The 19932-nt window shown below is 36.1% G+C and overlaps 1 protein-coding gene, 2 long non-coding RNA genes and 1 other non-coding gene across 5 annotated transcripts; 1 reads left to right on the top strand and 3 right to left on the bottom strand.

Moving 5' to 3' along the window:
• Window positions 1-1434: 1434 nt before the first annotated feature.
• LOC18029967 lies at window positions 1435-2592 on the bottom strand. Its single transcript, XR_002896942.1, has 3 exons — window positions 2411-2592; window positions 2296-2329; window positions 1435-1795 (listed from the first exon to the last, which is right to left on the bottom strand). It is a non-coding gene; the product is annotated as an uncharacterized LOC18029967 (long non-coding RNA).
• Window positions 2593-3687: 1095 nt separating this feature from the next.
• LOC18029966 (CLAVATA3/ESR (CLE)-related protein 44) lies at window positions 3688-4017 on the bottom strand. Its single transcript, XM_006414895.2, has one exon. It carries the CDS (start codon window positions 4015-4017, stop codon window positions 3688-3690), a length of 330 nt encoding a protein of 109 aa, XP_006414958.1.
• A 3909-nt stretch (window positions 4018-7926) lies between these two features.
• LOC112082176 lies at window positions 7927-9280 on the top strand. 2 transcript variants are annotated; one of them, XR_002896808.1, is made up of 4 exons: window positions 7927-7974; window positions 8047-8130; window positions 8264-8427; window positions 8520-9280. It is a non-coding gene; the product is annotated as an uncharacterized LOC112082176 (long non-coding RNA). The 2 variants fall into 2 exon arrangements; XR_002896807.1 differs by lacking the exon at window positions 7927-7974 and having other exon boundaries at window positions 7991-8130.
• A 9250-nt stretch (window positions 9281-18530) lies between these two features.
• On the bottom strand, window positions 18531-18637 carry LOC112082623. The gene has a single exon (XR_002897289.1). It is a non-coding gene; the product is annotated as a small nucleolar RNA R71 (small nucleolar RNA).
• Window positions 18638-19932: the final 1295 nt, after the last annotated feature.

Raw genomic sequence — 19932 nt, 5'->3', positions numbered from 1 at the left:
AACTTCGCCATAGCCAATTAAGGGACTAAAATCATAGTTATCTACAAAATATAAGAAAATGGAAAATGAGATGTGGAAAAAATCATTTGACACCAATATAAAATAAACTGATCACAACAGCCGTACGAGATTGTAAAGTTTTTTACCAAAAAAAAAAAAAAGAGATTGTAAAGTTGACATACAAAAGGGCAACACAAACATCAAACGCTTGCCGCACACTTAGAATCCCAATAACAAAACTTTCATTCTCATCATCTCTGTCATTCAGTTTCGTCTACTTCACACACACATATATAAAACTTATGAGAATTTATGATAACAAACTATAGTACTTTTTCATATAACAGCAGTAGCTCAAAGAAATATAGTACACTATGCAAAATTCTTAAAAATAATTACTAACCCTTACCACATGGAGATTTTCTTATGGTAAACAATGTTAAGAACTTTTGTTGCAATACTTGAGGATTCTTTCATTCTAAATATCTTGTATTTAACTCTATCCACGGATCAAGCCAGTGAACACTAATTCCATCACAGCATAGAGAAAGAAAAAAAAACAAAGAGCAAGGAACTAAAATTGCTACCTTCAAATCATACTACTAATGACTAAAACCAATCCGTGTAGCTACTGTATATGTCCCCTTTAACGATCATATTGAAACAAAGTGATCCTCTAAGAAAAAATAATATAAACTGATTCATATTGAAACTATCCCTTTAGTATTATATTTTTGCAACACATAAATTATTGTGACTCTTCAAAATTTGTCTTTCGTATACTTTCTGCTACATTCGAAGTTCCTTAAATTCAGATAATATACCCAAACAAAATTGTAGATTCCAAATCATAGATTAGAAACTTCAAAACGAAAACTGAATCGAACAAAAACGTTATATAGAATACCTTATATTTAATTAGTTGTTGGTATTTGATGTAAATCATGTGATTTCTTCCAAATTGCTGAATTGGATTATTAGGAGTCGAGAAAATTTACATGGCATGTGCTTCTTTTATTTCGACCACACACGTACGAGAAGGGGGAAGACGAGCTTCACCACCATGTTCCACATAGACTATATCCTTTACATCAGAAGGCAGAAGCAATATATAAAATTGAAGAGTCTCAAATTACAAATTAATTAATAAAAGCATGATGAGATACGACATATTGAGTTAATTTAGAAGAGGAATGGATCGAAGAACGTTTAAAATTCATTGCCATTGATTTGATTAATGTAAATACAGATTTCCACGATTAGGTATTTTAAGAGACATAATTTCAAAAAATAAAGTTTTAGAATAGTCACAATTCACTTCAATGTGTTAAGCTGGAGTGCTTATGTGTTAAGTTGGTGAAACTCAACTGAGTCTTTATATAATAAATATCACTATCAGTGGAAAGTAACAATTCACTTCAAAGCACATAAAAATTCAAACAAAAATGACACTGCACTCATATAAGGGTGTAACTGTGACTCCACTCAACTATCGTTCATACCTCCAACAACAATGAAAGTATTCATATAAAAACAAGAAGATAGTGGTATATGGTTTTGACACTATACTACTTTTCGGTGTACTTAAAAGTTTAAAGTATATGGTTTTGCAATGTAATTGAGCAACCATCATGAACAAATGACATAAGGGAACAACGCCAGAAAAAGAGGTAGATGATGAAAAGATGCCTTCATCGCCATAGCCGGAGCTGCTGTGCCGGTAACGTGAAGCTTGCGACTTTTGTTCTTCAGCTCATGGACAACTCATCGAACTTTATGTCTTCCCAATCTTTATCTGCAGAGAGTGAAAACCAGAGCATGAAACATTGAATTAGAAAACCTAATTTCATAAATAAAAATACAAATCAAATCAACTACAAACCCAAGAATACAAATCAAATCAACTACAAACCCAGATTTCAGAGAAGCCTAATTTCAAATTGATTTTGAATACATCCCCAAACAAACAGACAGATGGTTCTTTGGAATCAGTTTATACTACTAGAGTGAAATCTGCCGCTAATTTATTAGCTTCTCATTTTTTTTTGCTGTTTCAAAAAACAAACTTTATAATCAAACCCACTAAATTTTCACTAAAACATTGCTGTCCTTACTAGAGGAATCTCTAAGACGAAGACAATTATTAACTGATATTTTAATTATGGACATATCTGGTGAACTAAGTAACCAGTCTACTTGCATAAACTTTATATAAAAAAAAAAAAGAGATTCACACAGGGAAATCTACTATTAGGAACGGAATATGTGCTCTAACTATTTAGAATAAGAACTTACCATTAGGGATATCTTTGAGAGGGGTTCCTTTTCCCTGCAATATCCAAAAGAAAATCATAAACAGATCTAACAAATGAACACTACAGAGACCAAACACAAGAAACAATTGGCAAACCTTTTCAAACTGGAGTTCCTTTGAAAATGGATCGAAGAAACTAAAAAGGGGAAGGTTAAGAGTGTACAGCGAAGATACTTCTGGATAGAGCGGCGGAGACAGACGGGAACGACAATGCAGCGAGAGAAGCCAGAGAGAGATGAAGTACAGCGCCGTTAGAAAGAGAAATGGTTTCATGTTTTTGACAAAGTTAGGGTTAATTTCATTATATAGTGAGATAAAATTTTTGGTTAAATTATTTTTTTTGGTTTAGTTATCGGTTAAGTTCTTTTATTCGGTTTAGCAAATTTCTATATAAAAGTCTACTAAATTTAAATCCTAAATCAAATATTTTATACTAATTAATTGAAATCATAAATTAAAATTTATGAATATGAAATAATAATTCATATACATTTCAAATAACTATATCTAATTTATGATTGTAATTTTGAAACCAAAATTATTTTTTTATTTTTTAAATTTTATAATTTAATTATATAGTAGACTTCATAAGCTTTGTTAGACTTCTAAATGCTTTTTTAGACTTCGTCAAGGTTTAAACCATAATTAAAACATCCGTTTTTTGTTTGGTCATACAAGATTATATTGTCTTTCCACTATCCATTTAGGTTATTTTTGTCAAATGTTACATCAGGGGTCTACTTTTATATTCCAAATCAAATTTTATGTCATTTTTAACAAAAGTCCCATTAATTATTAGCATGTTATAATGCATATATTCTCCTTTATATTTATACTAGATTAGATCTTGCGTGTAACGCGAATAAAATATAAAATATAGATTCTAAATTAATAATCTATATTGTTATGATCCGTATAATTTTATTTTCAATTAAATTTCTAATTCACAATTAAAAGTTTTAAAATTGATTCATATTATCAATAAATACCCTTTTAAATAAATGAAATAAATTTATATTCTTTTACTTTATATAGATTTGATAGTTTACATTTATCCGATTCTGTAATTTTGATTTTTAATTTCTAAAAATAAATAATACATAATCGTGATGGAAATATATATATATATGTATATATTTGAAAAATAGTCATCTCTTTTTTTTTATACAATGCTAACTTCAAAACTTCAAAGATGAAGATGAAATATCCAAAAAAACGAAGCAGGGAAACTTCAAAGATGGACTATAATAATTTCAAAATCTATTATAATTATATGTATCCATTACAAACTTACATATTCTTCTATATGAACTCATCTTTCAAATTCACCCCCAAAATATTAAATTAAATTACTCAAAAAAGCCGAAGCTCACCTAGTTGGAGATAGGGTTTGGACCACTTGGAACCGCATGAGCTTGAGCTCCGAATTTTGTCCTCCTGCTCTTCCACGCAGAAGAAGAAGCGGTGTGACTACGTCGCAGTTGAGCTGTTGGATGCAAATTCATAGTCGATGAAGATGGACTGGAAGGTTCTAGAAGGAACCTCTTGGAAGAAGCCATAGTGTTCTTAGATGAGGATTCATGGATGGGATGAGTCATGAGACTTGTAGGGTTAATGAGCAGAAGGAAAGCTAAGAAAACGAGTGTGATTACGTGATTAAGATGCAATGACTTGGAGCTAGTTTGATCAATTGAAGTTGCCATACAGTTTAGAAGAAAATAAAAAACAACTCCCAAAACTACAAGAAGGTTCAATATCCATGAACCATGAAATAAAAATAAAAAGCAAAAGAAAAATCTACTAAGAAATAAGGGATAAAAAAATAGGACCTTGATGAGCTAATTATGAGAGAGAGAAAAGAGAGACTCAAATTTTCACACACAATTTTAATCTTATGGCATGATAAAGGTGTTGTTGGAGAACATCGCATCAAGTGTTTCAGCCTTTGACAAAAAAATGGGACACTTGGTCAGGGAAAAAAAGTGTGGCAGATATGTCACGAGGGGTTAAATTACTAAAGAGTCCGCATCTTTGGAGAGTGCGGACGTATACATGGGACATGCTAGGGTTTGAATAAGAGAGTGCTATCGAAACATTTGCAATGGTGAAAGATTTGAAACAGTTTTTCAAGAAAAAACGTGTAATGGTCAACTCGCTATTCTAAATTAAAGAATCTTAAAAGGTAAAGCATATAAGCAAAGGAGATACAATACAAAAAGTAATTAGAGGAAAAATAGCAAAAAAAAAAAAGAGAAACGAGGTAGAGAGAATATTACCGATAGATGTACTTTTTTATTTTTAATTACCAAAAACCGCACTTTTTGGAGGAGATGCACTTTCTATATTTTGCTCCCATTTTCTGACGTTTTTGCCATTTTTTCCCTTTTCTTTTTATTTGCTTTATTAAAGGTATGGGATCCACTTAATTTTATCTATCAAATTTCACATATTAAATCATACGAGACCCACATAATTAATCTCTTTCCATACATAGTTATATCTAACTATGTTATATACATATAAATATATATATATATAACTATATGGATATACATATAAATATACATGTATCTATATAGTTACATCCATTTCTATTCTATATACATGGATATACATATATATATATATATATATATAATTGAATAGGTATTCATATATTTGTGTCCACGTGTACACTACTATATGGAGACGTTTGTATTTATTATTAAATAACAAAATAATTTAAATGAAAAAAAATACAAAATGGATATCAAAATATCAAGAAAAAAATTATATAATTTATAGTGTCAAAATAATTATTCGAATAATTTTTAATTAATATATAAATAAGAACAAACAATTATCGAGGTGTGTTATATTAATATAATATCTATATAATTACATAGATATCTATATATTTGTGTCCACGTGGACGCAACTACATGGATACGTATGTATTTATCACTAAAAGATAAGATTATTTAAATCAAAAAGTATAAAATGGGTATCAAAATATTAAGAAAAAAATTATATAATTTATAGTGTCAAAATAATTATTTAAATGTTTTTTAAATAATAGATAAATAAGAACAAACAATTATGGGGGTGTGTGATATTAATATAATATCTATATAATTGCATTGATATGCATATATTTGTGTTTATGTGGACGCTACTATTCGAATGTTTTTTAAATAATAGATAAATAAGAACAAACAATTATGGGAGTGTGTGATATTAATATAATATTTCTATAATTACATAGATATCTATATATTTGTGTCCACGTGGACGCAACTACATGGATACGTATGTGTTTATCACTAAAAAATGAAATAATTTAAATCAAAAAGTATAAAATGGGTATCAAAATATTTAAAAAAATATATAATTTATAGTGTCAAAATAATTATTCGAATATTTTTTAAATAATAGATAAATAAGAACAAACAATTATGGGGGTGTGTGATATTAATATAATATCTATATAATTACGTAGATATCCATATATTTGTGTTTACGTGGACGCTACTATATGGATATTTATGTGTTTATCACTAAATAATAAAAATAATTTAAATCAAAAATATAAAATGAATATCAAAATATTAAAAAAAAATTATATATTTTACAATGTCAAATTAATTATTTGAATATTTTTTGAATAATAGATAAATAATAACAAATAATTGTATATTTATATGTGTATCCACATAGTTATATATATAAACACAATTATATATATATATATATATATCTATATATATATAACATTGTTAGATATAATTATATGTGGAAAGAAATGAATTATGTAGGTCTCATACGATTTTAGTATGTAAAAGTTGATGGATAAAGTTAAGTGGGTGTCATACCTTTAATAAAACAAATAAAAAAAAAAGAAAAAGGGTAAAAAAGTCAAAAAATAGGAGTAAAATATAGGAAGTGCATTTGTTAGACATTAAAACACAGAAGTCTTTTTTTTTTGTAATTAATAACTCAAAAGTCACTTAACTGGTAACACATTTTTTAGCTTTGCTTCTTCCGCAAGAAAAAATTTTGTTGACTATCTCGATGCTTGGCCAATGATATATATACCTTGCGTGTATTAACAAAGGTTCCTATTTCGATCTCAAAAATAAAATAAAAAATGTCCCTATAATCAATAGTCAAAGGAGTTATAAACATGAACAATAGTCAGATAAACAATATTTAAAAATACATACACAAGATACAATTGTTGCACAGAGGTACTTAATCCTTTCTTGTAAATTTCCTTTTCGTTTTCTATCTTGTAAAACCTTTATGGTTTATGGCCGAAGATTTTTCTCGGCATCTTGCACTCGAGAACGATAGTACTTCGAGCTCATTTTCGACAGTTTTTTTCTCCATTTCATTGTCTTTTTCTTAATTTATTTGCTATTGGCCATTCTCCATCCATGAAGTACCCCTACTCATAAATTGATGAGGACAACTTTTTTTTAATATAGTTAGAGTCTTAGAGAATCCCGGAACTCATTATTTTATAAAATAAACCCTTCGACGGTTTACAATGAAATTTCTGTAATTGTCATGTTAAAAGAACTTAGTAAATTAGATTGGAAATATAGAGACATGGAAAAGAGAGAATAGCAAGTAGCTATTAGCATGGTGGAATTGATATTTGATTGACCTGTATGAGAGTAACTCCATACCTGCTTCTTGTCTCCTTCCCTAATCTTTTTCCATACCTTAGCATATAGGAGTATATTTTTCGTTGAAATTTTAAATTTAGAAAAAGGTTATTAAGAAAGTGCAAACAATAAACTTTAGAGAATTAATAAAGGCAAAAGATTTAGAAAATATATACTAACATTACATTACAAAAACCTTAGTTCAAAAAAAAAAAAAAACTCTACATTACAAATTCTAATAATGCATGCTTTTCTATAATTAAAATGAAATTAGACGTAGATACGACGTCATCTCGACCAAAGCATTGGCTAATATTACATATTTTGTATTCTTGTAGCAATCTAAAAGACACAAGAAATCAAACACATGGAAGTTGCAACCCTGATGTTTTGTTTTGGTTTTCTTTATTTAGACTTTATATATATATATATACATATATATATATATTAATTTGTACAAGTTTCAAACTTTCCTAAAGCGTTGGGTTCTAAAGGTTAAGAATGATGGACTTTTGAATCTTCTTCAATATGGTTATGGATCTAATATAAAGGTTTTTCTTTTTTTTATTTGTTTTCTAATATAAAGTTGTTAGCATAATAAGAATTAAAATGTGGTTTGTTCTGTCATGCTTGTTTAAACGTAGAACATTGTGTTTACATTTTGTATAGTAAATAGTAAATTTATCTTTAAGGATATAATTTTTATTTATATTTTATTAAAAACATTATAGGGCACTAGTGAACACAATAAAAAGCAGCGCTTGTTATTCCTGATTGTTTTATTTTTGTTGATTAGGTGGATTGTATCCTCAAAGTTTGTATAAGTAAAATATGAAATAAAAAGGATTCATTAATATAAGTGTATTACATTTATAATAATTAGTCCAAAAGCATATTGAAATAAAAGAAAACAAGGAGACAACAAGTCTTTTTTTTTAATATCAGAAACTTCAACGTCGCTTACAGGAGATAAATTATGCAGAGCGTTTTTTTGAGAAAATATGCCAACAGGTTGGTAGATCTCGGAATAAAATTTAATGCGATCGAAGAAAACAAGAGAGATAATTTTTTGATGTCTTGCAGAACACCATAAATTTCGGCGATCTGATCACCGGATCGAATAGCTCGGATGAGCGTTGGGGAATCAGAATTTATCCTTAGATTCAGGTATCAAAGGCCTTTTGCATGTTGGATGGCCTCTCTAATGGCAATAGCTTCAGCCACTAGAGGTGAATTGACGAAGGTTTCCACCTTTGCGTTTTGCCTGATTGTTCTTCTTGCTTGATTTTGGAAAATCCAGCCGATGTCTGCCGTCTTTAGATCTGCTCTCCAGGCTGCATCGGAGAAGCATATGATGGTGTCTGAAGGTTGTCTGATCTGTTGCTGGATTACTTTGTGATTTGGCCTTGAGCATCAGATACGGCTTTGGTTGTATCCTCCGGTGAGAAATTTATGTTCTCAAAGGTGAGGAGGTTTCGTGCTGACCAGATTGGCCAGCATATCCATGGTGTGTCATCCCACTAAAATCTAGTGAGTACTGACTGAATTCTTTGCAGGGGCTGGTTGGGAGTTTGAAACAGGACATCGTGTAAGAATTGCAGATAGGACTGACTTGAGCATAACTAGTTTGCCAGCACTCGAGAGAAACCGTGAGGACTAACTGGCTGCCTTTAGTCGATATTTACTTCCTTCTCTAGATCTGCATTTTTTTGCCTTAGTTCGATTTTCTGCTTATTTCATTTGCTTTCATTCGATTTTCTACTTGCTTTTTAGGATAGATTCATTTACGTTCTTTAGTTTTAATTTAATCTGTGACAAACAACCAACCCCTAAAACCAGATTTAGTCTAGACATAAACTTAAAAGCCATAGAAAAATATCAGACACACAAATCCCTGTAGATTCGATCCTAAGTACTACAATTGATTAGCTGTGCACTTGCAGCTTTCAATTGTTTTTATCAAGGGTAAAACTTTTTCCCTCACCTCGTAGCACATCAAAGAAAGAGATCATAAGTAGGTGGTCTGAGCCTTCAAACTGGAGATACTTACATCTTTCTTGTGGAAAATTTTCAGCCCAGTCACTGTTATATTGCTCTATCAAGGCGGCAGTGGATGTTGTGAGTATTCCTGACTCCCCACCATGAAAGCGGATTACCCGTGTGACTGAGGTCATATAGATCGCAAGGGGCCATGAACTCTATGAAGTCTCAAAAGTTGAGAAGAAACTATTTTTTTGTGTTTAATAGATGTATCGATGAAGTCCTTGCAGGCTCAAAGTACTGTCAGCTCAGAAGATGAATCTGATGTGAGTGCAGTGGGCAACACAAGTTTTACCCTAGACAAGCTGCAAGTGCACAGCAAACGCAGTAGTACTTAGGGATCGAATCCACAGAGATCTGTGTGTTGAGGACTTCTAACTGATACTAAAAACAATCGTAAACCTAATCTAATAAAAAAAGGGTTTTGGTTTGCCACTAAATCTAATTATGCAGAGAATTAAAAGAAGCTTTGAATAAAAATCGGTTGAAAAACAGTAAGGAAAAAGCGCTGGGTTCAATGTTTATCTTTAGGGTTCATGTTCTAAAACACAAGGAATTTAGGCAAGGATAGAATCTATGACTCTGAAACTAGGATATACACATGTAAGATTAGCCAACTCTCGTCACCTTAATCATCCAATCACTTGTTCATGGCAATTAATTCTCGCTCTCATGCCAGAACAAGATCATGCTTTGTAGATCGGAATCCATCTCTGCTTACGTATCCTCCGTAGGTAGCTTTCGTCTCCTACGACGGGGACTTCCATAATATCCAGTTCAGGCAACCCAGATACAACACTCTCGTGGCTCGGATTAAACCTAGGATCAGATTCTGGATGATCAATCCAGAATTACCGCTTTGAAATTTGGATGAATGGGAGAATCATGTTTAAAAATCGAAATCCTTTTTTCTAAAAACCTAGATATCATTCGAACATGGGGTCCCTTTGGATTATCCTTTCACTCAACTAGGTGACTACTCAGACATGGCTGAGGTAGACATCATCATCGGTTTAGAACTAAGAAGAAGAAAAGTAAAAGAAACAAAGTTGCAGAAAACTTCTCTTATTGAAGACAGAATGGCGATGGAGTTCTTCTACAAGTGCATAAAAATAAAGGCTCTGATTGGTAACCTGCGGAATGGTGGAATTGCGTTTTTAAACACAATTCCGCAGGTTTTTTGCAAATCAACAAAAATCCGCGTAATGAAAAAATATACACAAAAACGCAGACTGCGTTTTTGCTTAACAAAAATACATAAGAAAAATCATTCCGCAGAAAAGCGACTTATAAGTCGCTTAATCTATTCCGCAAGATTTTTTCCGCAATTCCGCCATTCCGCAAAGTTACCAATTAAAGCCAAAACCTAAAACTACAAATGAGTTCTCTCTCAAAGAAAAGAAAGAGACTCCTCTTACAAAAGACCTAAAAATGAGTATTTATAGTGTTTCTCCAAGACTTGGGCGTCTAGGGCTTGTAAAATGGGTGCAGGAAGTGTCTTGGGCCTTAGTTGGGCTCCTGAGGTTCGGAAATAGGTCCACTGGGGGTGAAACCTCCTGAGCCGCGGTGGGAAGAAGGCTGGCCGCGGGTGAAAGCACTTGTGCTTGACTGGGCTTGTGTTGATTGGCCTTAAGTGCATTGATGATATCTTGAGATCTAACCGTTGGATTGATTTGATTTCAAATGTGTTGGAAATCTGGTTGTCTCCTCTATACTGTCTCCAAATTTGGGGATGATCGGACGGTGAGAAAGTTTTCTTTGGTTGCCAAACTTCTGATGGCGTGAATTTATTTAAAAATGTATTTTTGCTCCAAAATGCACTCCGAAGTCCCAAGTTTCCTGAAAAATGTTTTGAAACTCCAAAACATGGAAAACACTTATAAAACCTTTAAAACTGAGTAAAAACACCTGCATAAGATATTGAAAGTGATCCATAAAAGTGGTCAAAATCAGGTGTTATCAACTCCTCCAGACTTAAACCTTTGTTTGTCCTCAAACAAAACCAAAGATTTTAACCTGGAAAAGAGGTTTGAAAATCGCAGGAACTAACAGAATCTCAGAGACCATGCTTCTAAACCAGAGTTAGTCATTATGTTCAAATCAAGGATAGTCTAGAAAATTCTCACCAAAGCACAAGCATAACTAGTCCGTTGATCCGTCATGCGAATGTCTACACACTTAAACCTATCCTCCAGTCAACTAGCTCTTAACATTCATTTATAGGTTCCAGTGGTTCTCATCAAAAGGAGTTTAGAAAGGCAATTAAGGCTAGGTATTCAAAATGGCTGTTTAGAAGGTGAGGCTTTTAGTAATAGGGTTACCTTTTCTGGAGAGACAAGACATTATGCAAAACAGTAAGAGAGGGTGGAGCTATTGATATCCACAGTTTTCAGTCACATTCTTCTTGCTTTAAGATCATTGATCTCCCTTCTTCAGGTTCTCCTCATAACTCCCCAGACTTAGATTTTTGTAGAGGTCTTAAAACCAATGCTCACCAATGAATACTTCCAGCCTTTGCTTCAAATAATTTCGGCTACCCTAGACTCTTTAGGCTTTTAGTTTCCTTTCCTTTTCTTTCATTCTTTTTCTCCTTTTTCTCCTTTTTATTTTTTTTTATTATTTATTATTATTTTTTTATTTTTTTATTTTTTAGAAAGGGGAAACCGCCTTTGGATTGAGAGTCTTAGAAAGCAAAAAATTCAAGCTTTTTGAGGCACCATCGAGCTTTGATAGATTCTTCATGCTTGACTTTCCCAAATTCTTTCAGTCTTCTTATTGAGTGACTGAAAACTATGTTGCTCCTCTCTCTCCGGCGTTTTTGCACATATCTGTCGACATAAACTAAAGAGAGAATGCATGAGGTTTAAATATAAAGGTTTGGGTAAAGGGTGTGGTACCTGCTAAAGATGAACTGGCCATCTAGGACAACAAAGAGTGGTAATAATGATGTAAAGATGTCCTAGATGTGTATCATGATGCCTGCTAGAACCAATGATGAGAAAATTAGATGTTAAGATTATGTTCAAGTAGAATGAGCTAGTATATCCTGGAAGAAAAGATCTCCATGAATAGAAATCCTCTGGTCGGAGTTCGTAGTGCAAGTACTCTAGCTACTGCCTAGTCTAGCTACTGCCTAGTCTAGACTAACCACAAAAGAAACTAGCATGAAAAGTCTAGAAGCAAATGGGTCTTACTCGTCATCGTTTTGTGTCAAACATTCCTGAAAAATACTCAAGGTCTTTTAGTAAGCATAGAAAATTTTAAAAATTGCAAGAAAAAGATAAGAAACAAAGAAAAATAGATTAGTACGGATAGACATCCTCCCCCATACATAAATCACACTGTCTCCAGTGTGAAAAAGTTGGTGAGAAGATGGTGAAATAAAAGCAAAAGAGTCTAAAAATAAAAGAAAAGAAAAAATGGTGATAGAACCGTGGGCATGATGTGGTGATGGATAGGCGCCTATGTCTCATGACTGCCATCTGTCTCTGTAGATGAGGAGTCATCAGACCGGCGGATCTTCAGTAGTCTCTTTATGCGCCTGTTGATCTTCTCTTGCTGGTCAAGCTTCTTCTTCAAAGCTGCAAAGTCTGCATCACTCCTAGTGGATGCTCTGAAATGAGAAGAACTGGCTCTGAATGAGGATGGTGCAAGCTGTAGTCTCCTGCTGTTTGCAGCTACCTCTCTCTTGGCTTTTGCAATCAGAAATTGCTTCATGGTCAGAGGTAAGAGTGGCAAAGATGGTAGGAAGTCGCTAGTCTCTGGTTTCCATCCTAGGTCTGAACCATCTCGGAGATGGGGCATTGAATCCGATGGTAGTAGTACCCTGTAGTCGGTGGAACTGGTGGAGAACTTGTAAGCAAATCCAATTGGGTCCATCTTGGCCCTGGTGATAGTCCTGTCTCTAGAGAACTGAGAAAGATCAAACCAATCCTCTCTAAGAGGTGTCTCAGCTGAAAAATCAACTCCTGCTGCTATCATAAGCAAAGTGATGATGCTCCCAAAAGCTGGTGAGTAGTCCTGGGGTGATCTGCGAATGGTAGCTATAGTGTCACCAACTCTGGCTTAAGGACATTCGCTTGATTGGCTCGCGAAAACACAGTGTGTGCTAGTTACTTATGGACATAGCGAACAGCAGGATGGGAAAGTAATGAAGCCTTGGACCTTCCTTTGTCATAAACTCCATAACCCATCAGCTTCCAAAGATTCTCATCTCCTATAAAGAAGAAGAGTGTGCCATCTAGAGCTCTAGGAGTAGCTCTCTTCTTGTAGCTCAAAGTTGCTGATGCAAGGAACTCCTTGGTGTGGTTCTCATAGGTCTGAAAGTTCTGCTCCTTGAACGATCTCATTCCAAGCCTATCAAGATACCATATCACATCTTCTCTGATTCCAAGCATCTCAAGAGTTGAGTAGTCAATTTTTGGAGTTGGCTTGATCTTCAGCTTCTCAAGCTGTGCCAAGTAATCGATGTCAAGGTCAATGGCTTTACCAACAAACTTCACTTTCGGCTTAGAGGAAGACTTGAATCTTCTTGGGAAAGATAGCTGAGTGGAGGTCTGCTCAATCTCTCCTGAAAAGATTCTTCTTTGCGCGGTAATGAAGGTGGATAGAGGCTCATCTTCACTCAATTGTGTCTCGTTCAATGCATCATATGTCTCCTGCGAATGGGGCTTTTTTGCATGACGGCTCGTCTTGGTTCGAATCAGTCGAACTTGAGAGAGATCCACGACCTGCAAAAACGAGATTCTCAAGAAAAAGGATAAATCAAGGTGCTTTGGTATCGATTTTTATGATCAAGGTGTTTATAAAGAAATCACAAACACATTATCATGAAAAACAGGCTGGGAATGCATCAATCATTACAAAATCTGAGAATTTCTGGTCAAGTTCGATATACTGATGTTCAACACATGAGATTTCTGAATCAGGATGTTGTTTATGCTCATTCACATGTAATCTAATCTAGTTTTCTATCAACAAGAACCAAACAATCCAGATTTACAAAGTTGAACCAAACAAATCTCCAAATTTCGATTTGCTCAAAGTTCAAATCTCAGATTTTTGAAAATTTCAAATCTCTATGGTCTAAGTGTTTAATCATGCAATTAAACTACCCAGTAGTCTAGCCTTAAGTCCAAAGACAGTTTCCAATCATCATAAGGTGAATTTCTACTCATTCTAAGAAAACCCTAAATCTGAGTTCTTAAGAAAAAGTGAGAAATTTGAGCTCATACCTTGATGAAAGTGTTATATGATGATAGATTCGAAATCTCCTTGGAAAAAGAGTGAGATATGTTCGAAAATTTGGAAGCGATTTGTCAAGTTTGAAATCTGTCTTTTTCTCTAGATCTCCAAGCTTGTTGGTGAAGATGAAGAGAAAAGACCCTTTTGATCTTTTAAATCTTCTTTTTCTTTTAAAAAGGTGTTTTCCTAAGAAATTTGTTTTTTTTTAAAAGTTTAGAAGACTTACCTGGCGTGTTTAACACGGAAATTACGCTTCGGGAACTTCCCGGTTAAATCCCGAAATAAAACGGGAAATTGAAGTTCCGGTTTACGGAAAACAGGGAAAACTCGCCTGGTGATCAAACCAAGGCCGGCCTCGGGCCAGGCGCGCGCGCCTGTGGTAAAGTCGAGTTGGGGCGTGGCTGAAGTGTGCGGGCTGCGGTAAATGATGGGTCAGCTGCGGCTATGTTGATCGCGGTCGCGGTAAATGCCTCTGGGAGTTCCTGGTTTTTCCCGTTTTCCTGCTTTTTCACTCTTTCACTCTTTCTTTTTGTATTTTCTGTTTTTTGAATGTTTTTAGTTTATTTTCTACGTTTTATGAAAGCCTGAAATGCATAAAAAGAAAAAAAATCAAATAGAAAAAGAAATAAAAAAAAAGAAAATCATACCAAATGGGTTGCCTCCCATTAAGCGCTTTTGTTTAAAGTCTTTTAGCTAGACTCTTGGCAGGATTAAGATTGAGAAGAAGAGACAGGACCCCTTGAACTAAGAGTCCTTGTGGTCCTTCTTAGCCTGAACTTTGGATTCCTTCATCTTGAATCACAATCTCTTTTCCTTTCTTAAGGATTTTTTGCATCCTTGAGGACATATTTTGTCTTCTCAACAATTCCTTCAAGATTTTTCTCTTTTTCCTTGCTGATGTCTGGTGGCACCACTATCTTGATGTTCTCAAATTGCCTAGATGCAAGTGCTTTTAGTTCTTTCTTATCTTCCAACACCTTCTCCTTGTCCTTGTCTTTTTGATTTGGAGCTGGGTCTTGATATGTTCATAATTTGCATCATTTAGGTTGCATAAATCATTCCAAATCATGTTTTATTTCATGTATTTTAGGTCCTTAGGGTTTGTTTTAGAACTTAGGAGATGCATTAGGTCCCAATGAGTCTTTGCATGTTTTGAGTGTCTATCAGGTGATTATGGAGCTGAAAAGATGAATCCAGGAGGTGGAATGGTGAGCAGAGCTTGAAAAAGTGGAAAACTTGAGTCTATGGAGGTTATCGGCCATTCTCGCTGGCCAGGAAGGTTTTACCGGCCATTTTCATGTACCGCGGGAAGCTTTACCGGCCATTTTCACGTACCGCGAATTAAGTATATCGGCTAAAATCTCCGGGTGCGAACGAGTCTCAGAAATCACCTGTCCGGGGAGCCTTCCGGTCCGATTCAGATGGCGGGTCCTTCATAGAAGTTGGAGAGCATTGAAGCACGGTCTCATAGCAATTGGAATCGTAGAATTCGGACGCGTGAGCAGAGAGATAAGCTCGTCGGAAGAAACCCCTGTCTCGCAGGTATTCCGGACCGAGCAGATCAGTTCTGAAGGATGCGAAGGACGGTGCACTTCCAGGCCGATTCAGCTTCCGGGTCCTTCATGAGAATCAGAGACATTTGAGTCTTCTTTCCAGAACGTCCAAGAGCATTCAATTCGGATCTATGAGCAGGAAGATACGGCCTCCGGAATGGACACATGTCTAGACGCCTCTCTCTGGTCGTATACATGCACTGCAAAGATGTGCCCTCCAGGAAGCCTTCCACCTCCCAAGCACTGAAACTTCCTTCACAAAAGTTGGAGATAAATGAGTCCTCTGTCTTCTGCAACCGAAATCATTCAATTCGGACAAGTATCACAGGAGTTACACTCTCCGGAATGCGAAGTGATCTAAGCTGCTCTGGATGCTGCGAGATGGTCTTGCGACTTGGTTAACCCGCAGGCCTGAAGATGAACGCCTGAATGCTGATGCTGCGAGTTGAAATGTGCGGGTAAACTATCACTGGAAGAGGTCTGGAGCTCCCGAGCAAGAGAAATGCTAAGTCCACAATCGTGCGACTTAGGCATGCGAGTCATCCGCGCCTGGATCTATGCCGCACGATCACTCGGAATTCACTCCGACTTGAGCCTGCGACCTAAGTGCAATAGAGACCAACCCGCACAGTTTCTACATCCCCCAGAAACCGGCTCAGCCCTGCGAGTTGGAGAGGAAGGAGACCATGCCGCAGAAACACTCGCAATTTACTCCTAGATAGGCGTGCGGCTCCGACAAGGCGATTCAAGCCTCACAAGACAAGTCTTCATCTACTGCGACTTAGGTGTGCGGCCTGGGACATACTGAACCGACCCGCAGCTTTTCCCATTTATCCATTAAAGCCGGGTCAGGACCCGGTTTGTTCCGGGCTGACCCGGTTCGTTTTTAAGAAGGTATAAATACTTTTTAGGGTTTTTTGGGGGAGAACTAAGTTTTATTCCCTTTGTCTCTTGCCTTTTTGGTGAAAAGACTCCATTAAGAAGAGAAATATCTTTATTTGAGTGTTTAATCAAGAGAGTTTAAGGAGATCTGGGTGTTTAAAGCTGTTTACTTTTGAATCTATCATCTCTATCTCCATTTCTCATCATTAATCATGCTAATCTTCTCAACTTGCAAAGGTTTAAGAGAGATTAGTATGATTAGTGAGTAATCCCATATTAAGGTCTTAGATATGTAGATTAGGGTGCTTAAGTGGTAGATTAGCGAGCTTAGGGGTTAGATCATGCATATTCCATTCTCTACAACTTGTTCTCTATGCTAGATCCATACAAATCATATGTGGTCTAGATTCTGGGCATTTCATGCACCAAAAGTGTTTGATGAAATGCCTGAACCAAAGTTGTTAGAGGTTTAAGTGTTATTCATCATGGGAATGATTGTTTATATGCTTAAATGACAGATTAAACTGATTCTTAATGCTTGTTAACTCATGTTTCACTGATGATGATTGGGTTTGAAACTGATTTAGCATAGGAGTTAATGCCTTCATGAGAGGATTAACTTAGTTAGAGATGTTTATGTTAAATGGCTTGCTTGATCATATGATTCATTAGCTCATTAGTTTATCACTGAAGGCACCCTAATCCACTATCATGTCTAAGACCTTTCTTATCATCATTCATACATTCTCATCATTTGTCATTGTTTAGTTCTTGTTTAAGCATTTCATTAATCCTTAATCCTGTTTAAGTTTGTACTTGTCTCTAGATTAATCAAAACCCACTCTTGTTTGCTTGAATTAAGAACTTGATCATATAGCTTAGTGTCTAACACCACATCTGGATTGATAAACCTCTTTGTGCTACATTGACAAGGGGATTGATAGCCCTGAGACCCTTAAAAGTCCTATCTATCAATTGGCGCCGTTGCCAAATTGTGGTTTGATTAGCATTAAGCTCTGATCTGTTCTTGAGATCAAGTGCTTACTTTCTTGTTTTTACTGATTCCTTTCAAGTTCTGTTTGTGATTTCAGGTATATGAACACCAGGTCTAGATCAAGAAGCTGCGGTCCTCCTTTTCCTCTAAACGACAACATCAACCTTCTGGTACCAAGGAGGAGAAGAGACAGACGTGGTAGACAACTTGATCAGACTGAGATGGCAGACCAAGGAGATCACGGGGTAGATATAGAACAACCAGTTCAGGAGCAACAGGCTCAAGGTCAGGGAGCTGGTATTGGAATTGGTCAGGGGTTTCACCAAGGCAATGTTCAGCAGGAACAGGTGCACCACCAACAAGCCTATGTCCACCAGGGACAAGCTCAGGCTCATCAACAGAGGCATCAGGCCAATGTTCAACAAAGACACCAGGTGCACCACCAACCCCACCCTTTCCAACCACAACAAAGAAGATATGAGCAACCCCAAATATATGTTGGCGAGAATGACAGGGCCAATGCTCATCAGTATGGAGCTGGTATTCAGGCACCACCTGTGCAGAACAACAACTTTGAAGTGAAAGCATCATTGCTGAATATGGTCCAGAACTCAAAGTTCCATGGGTTAGCAATGGAAGATCCCTTGGAACACTTGGACCAGTTTGATAAGGTGTGTGATCTGACCAAGATTAATGGAGTTTCAGAAGACAGCTTTAAGCTAAGACTATTCCCATTCAGTCTTGGTGACAAAGCTCATCAATGGGAGAAGAATCTTCCAAGAGGCTCCATTCAAACCTGGGAGCAATGCAAGCAAGCCTTCTTATCTAAGTTCTTCTCCACCTCAAGAACTGCAAAACTGAGGAACCAAATCTCTAGCTTCACTCAGCACAGCAATGAAAGTTTTGGTGAAGCATATGAGAGATTCAGGAGCTACACAAACCAATGCCCACACCATGGGTTTAGTGAGGCTTCTCTCCTCAGCACACTCTATAGGGGAGCTCTTCCCAAGATTAGAAACCAGCTGGATACTGCTTCCAATGGGAACTTTCTGGGTAAAGAGATACATGCTGCTTTAGAGCTAGTGGAGAACTTAGCATTGAGCAATGATACTTATGGTGAAGACTATGACAGATCAAATAGGTCTGAAGGTTCAAGCTCAGAACAAAGGCTCACCAGAGAAGTTAAGGAGTTGAGGAGTGAATTGGACAAGCTGAAATTCACCACTCAGAAGCCAATGCATTTTGTTGGAGAGTATGAGGAACCTTCTCAAATTTTTGAGAACATAAGTGAAGAAGGTCTTACCCAAGAGGAGCTCAACTACATTGGGAATCAGAGGTTCCAAAGATATCAGTATGGTAATGCCAATCCAAACCTCTCTTACAGGAACACCAATGTAGCTAACCCACAAGACCAGGTCTATCCCAATTCTCAAGCTCCAAAGAACTTTGTTCCCAAGCACAACTTTCAAGGGTCATTCCAACCCAAGAATCAATTTGGTCAGAATCAGAGTTTTGGTCAGCAACAGCAACCATTTCAGGGCACTGGTTACACTTCACAGCAGCCAAAGGCACCACCAGGGTTTGGTCCACCACAGTTCCAACAGCAGGCGCCGGTTCAACAACAGTTTCAGCCACCAATGGTTCAACAGCAGCCACAGATGGGTACAGATATGGTTGGTATTCTGCAACAACTACTTCAGGGTCAACAGACTATGCAGCAGGAAATCAAGGAACTGAAGCAAAACCAGGCATCAAGCTCAAGGAACCAAGGTCACCTACCTGGAAAACCAGAACCCAACCCCAAGGAATATGCCAAGGCCATAACACTGAGGAGTGGCAAGGAGTTACCTGGTATTGAGAACAACAATGTGATCATTGAGGACAATGATCAACCTGAGGGGGAGGCAGCCTTAAAGGATGATCAAGTTGCTGAGAAACCAAGGTCAGAAAAGGGTAAAGAGGTAGCAAAGGAACCAGAACCAGAGAAGAAGTATGTGCCACCACCTCCATACCAACCCAAGCTCCCATTTCCAGGGAGATTTAAGAAGCAACTAGTGGACAAGGCAAGAGCTGTATTTGAGAAGGCACTCAAAGAGACACCACTCACAATGCCTCTCATTGATGCATTCTTAATGATGCCAAAGATGGGGAAGTTTTTGAAGGATGCTATTCTGAACAAGACAAAAGAGCTTCAAGGCATGGTAGTACTAAGTCATGAATGCAGTGCTATCATTCAGAGGAAGTCCATTCCAAGGA

The sequence above is a fragment of the Eutrema salsugineum genome, unplaced genomic scaffold (assembly GCF_000478725.1).
Source record: "Eutrema salsugineum unplaced genomic scaffold, Eutsalg1_0 scaffold_1, whole genome shotgun sequence".
NCBI lineage: Eukaryota > Viridiplantae > Streptophyta > Magnoliopsida > Brassicales > Brassicaceae > Eutrema > Eutrema salsugineum.
This window is presented reverse-complemented; position numbering and strand designations above follow the sequence as displayed.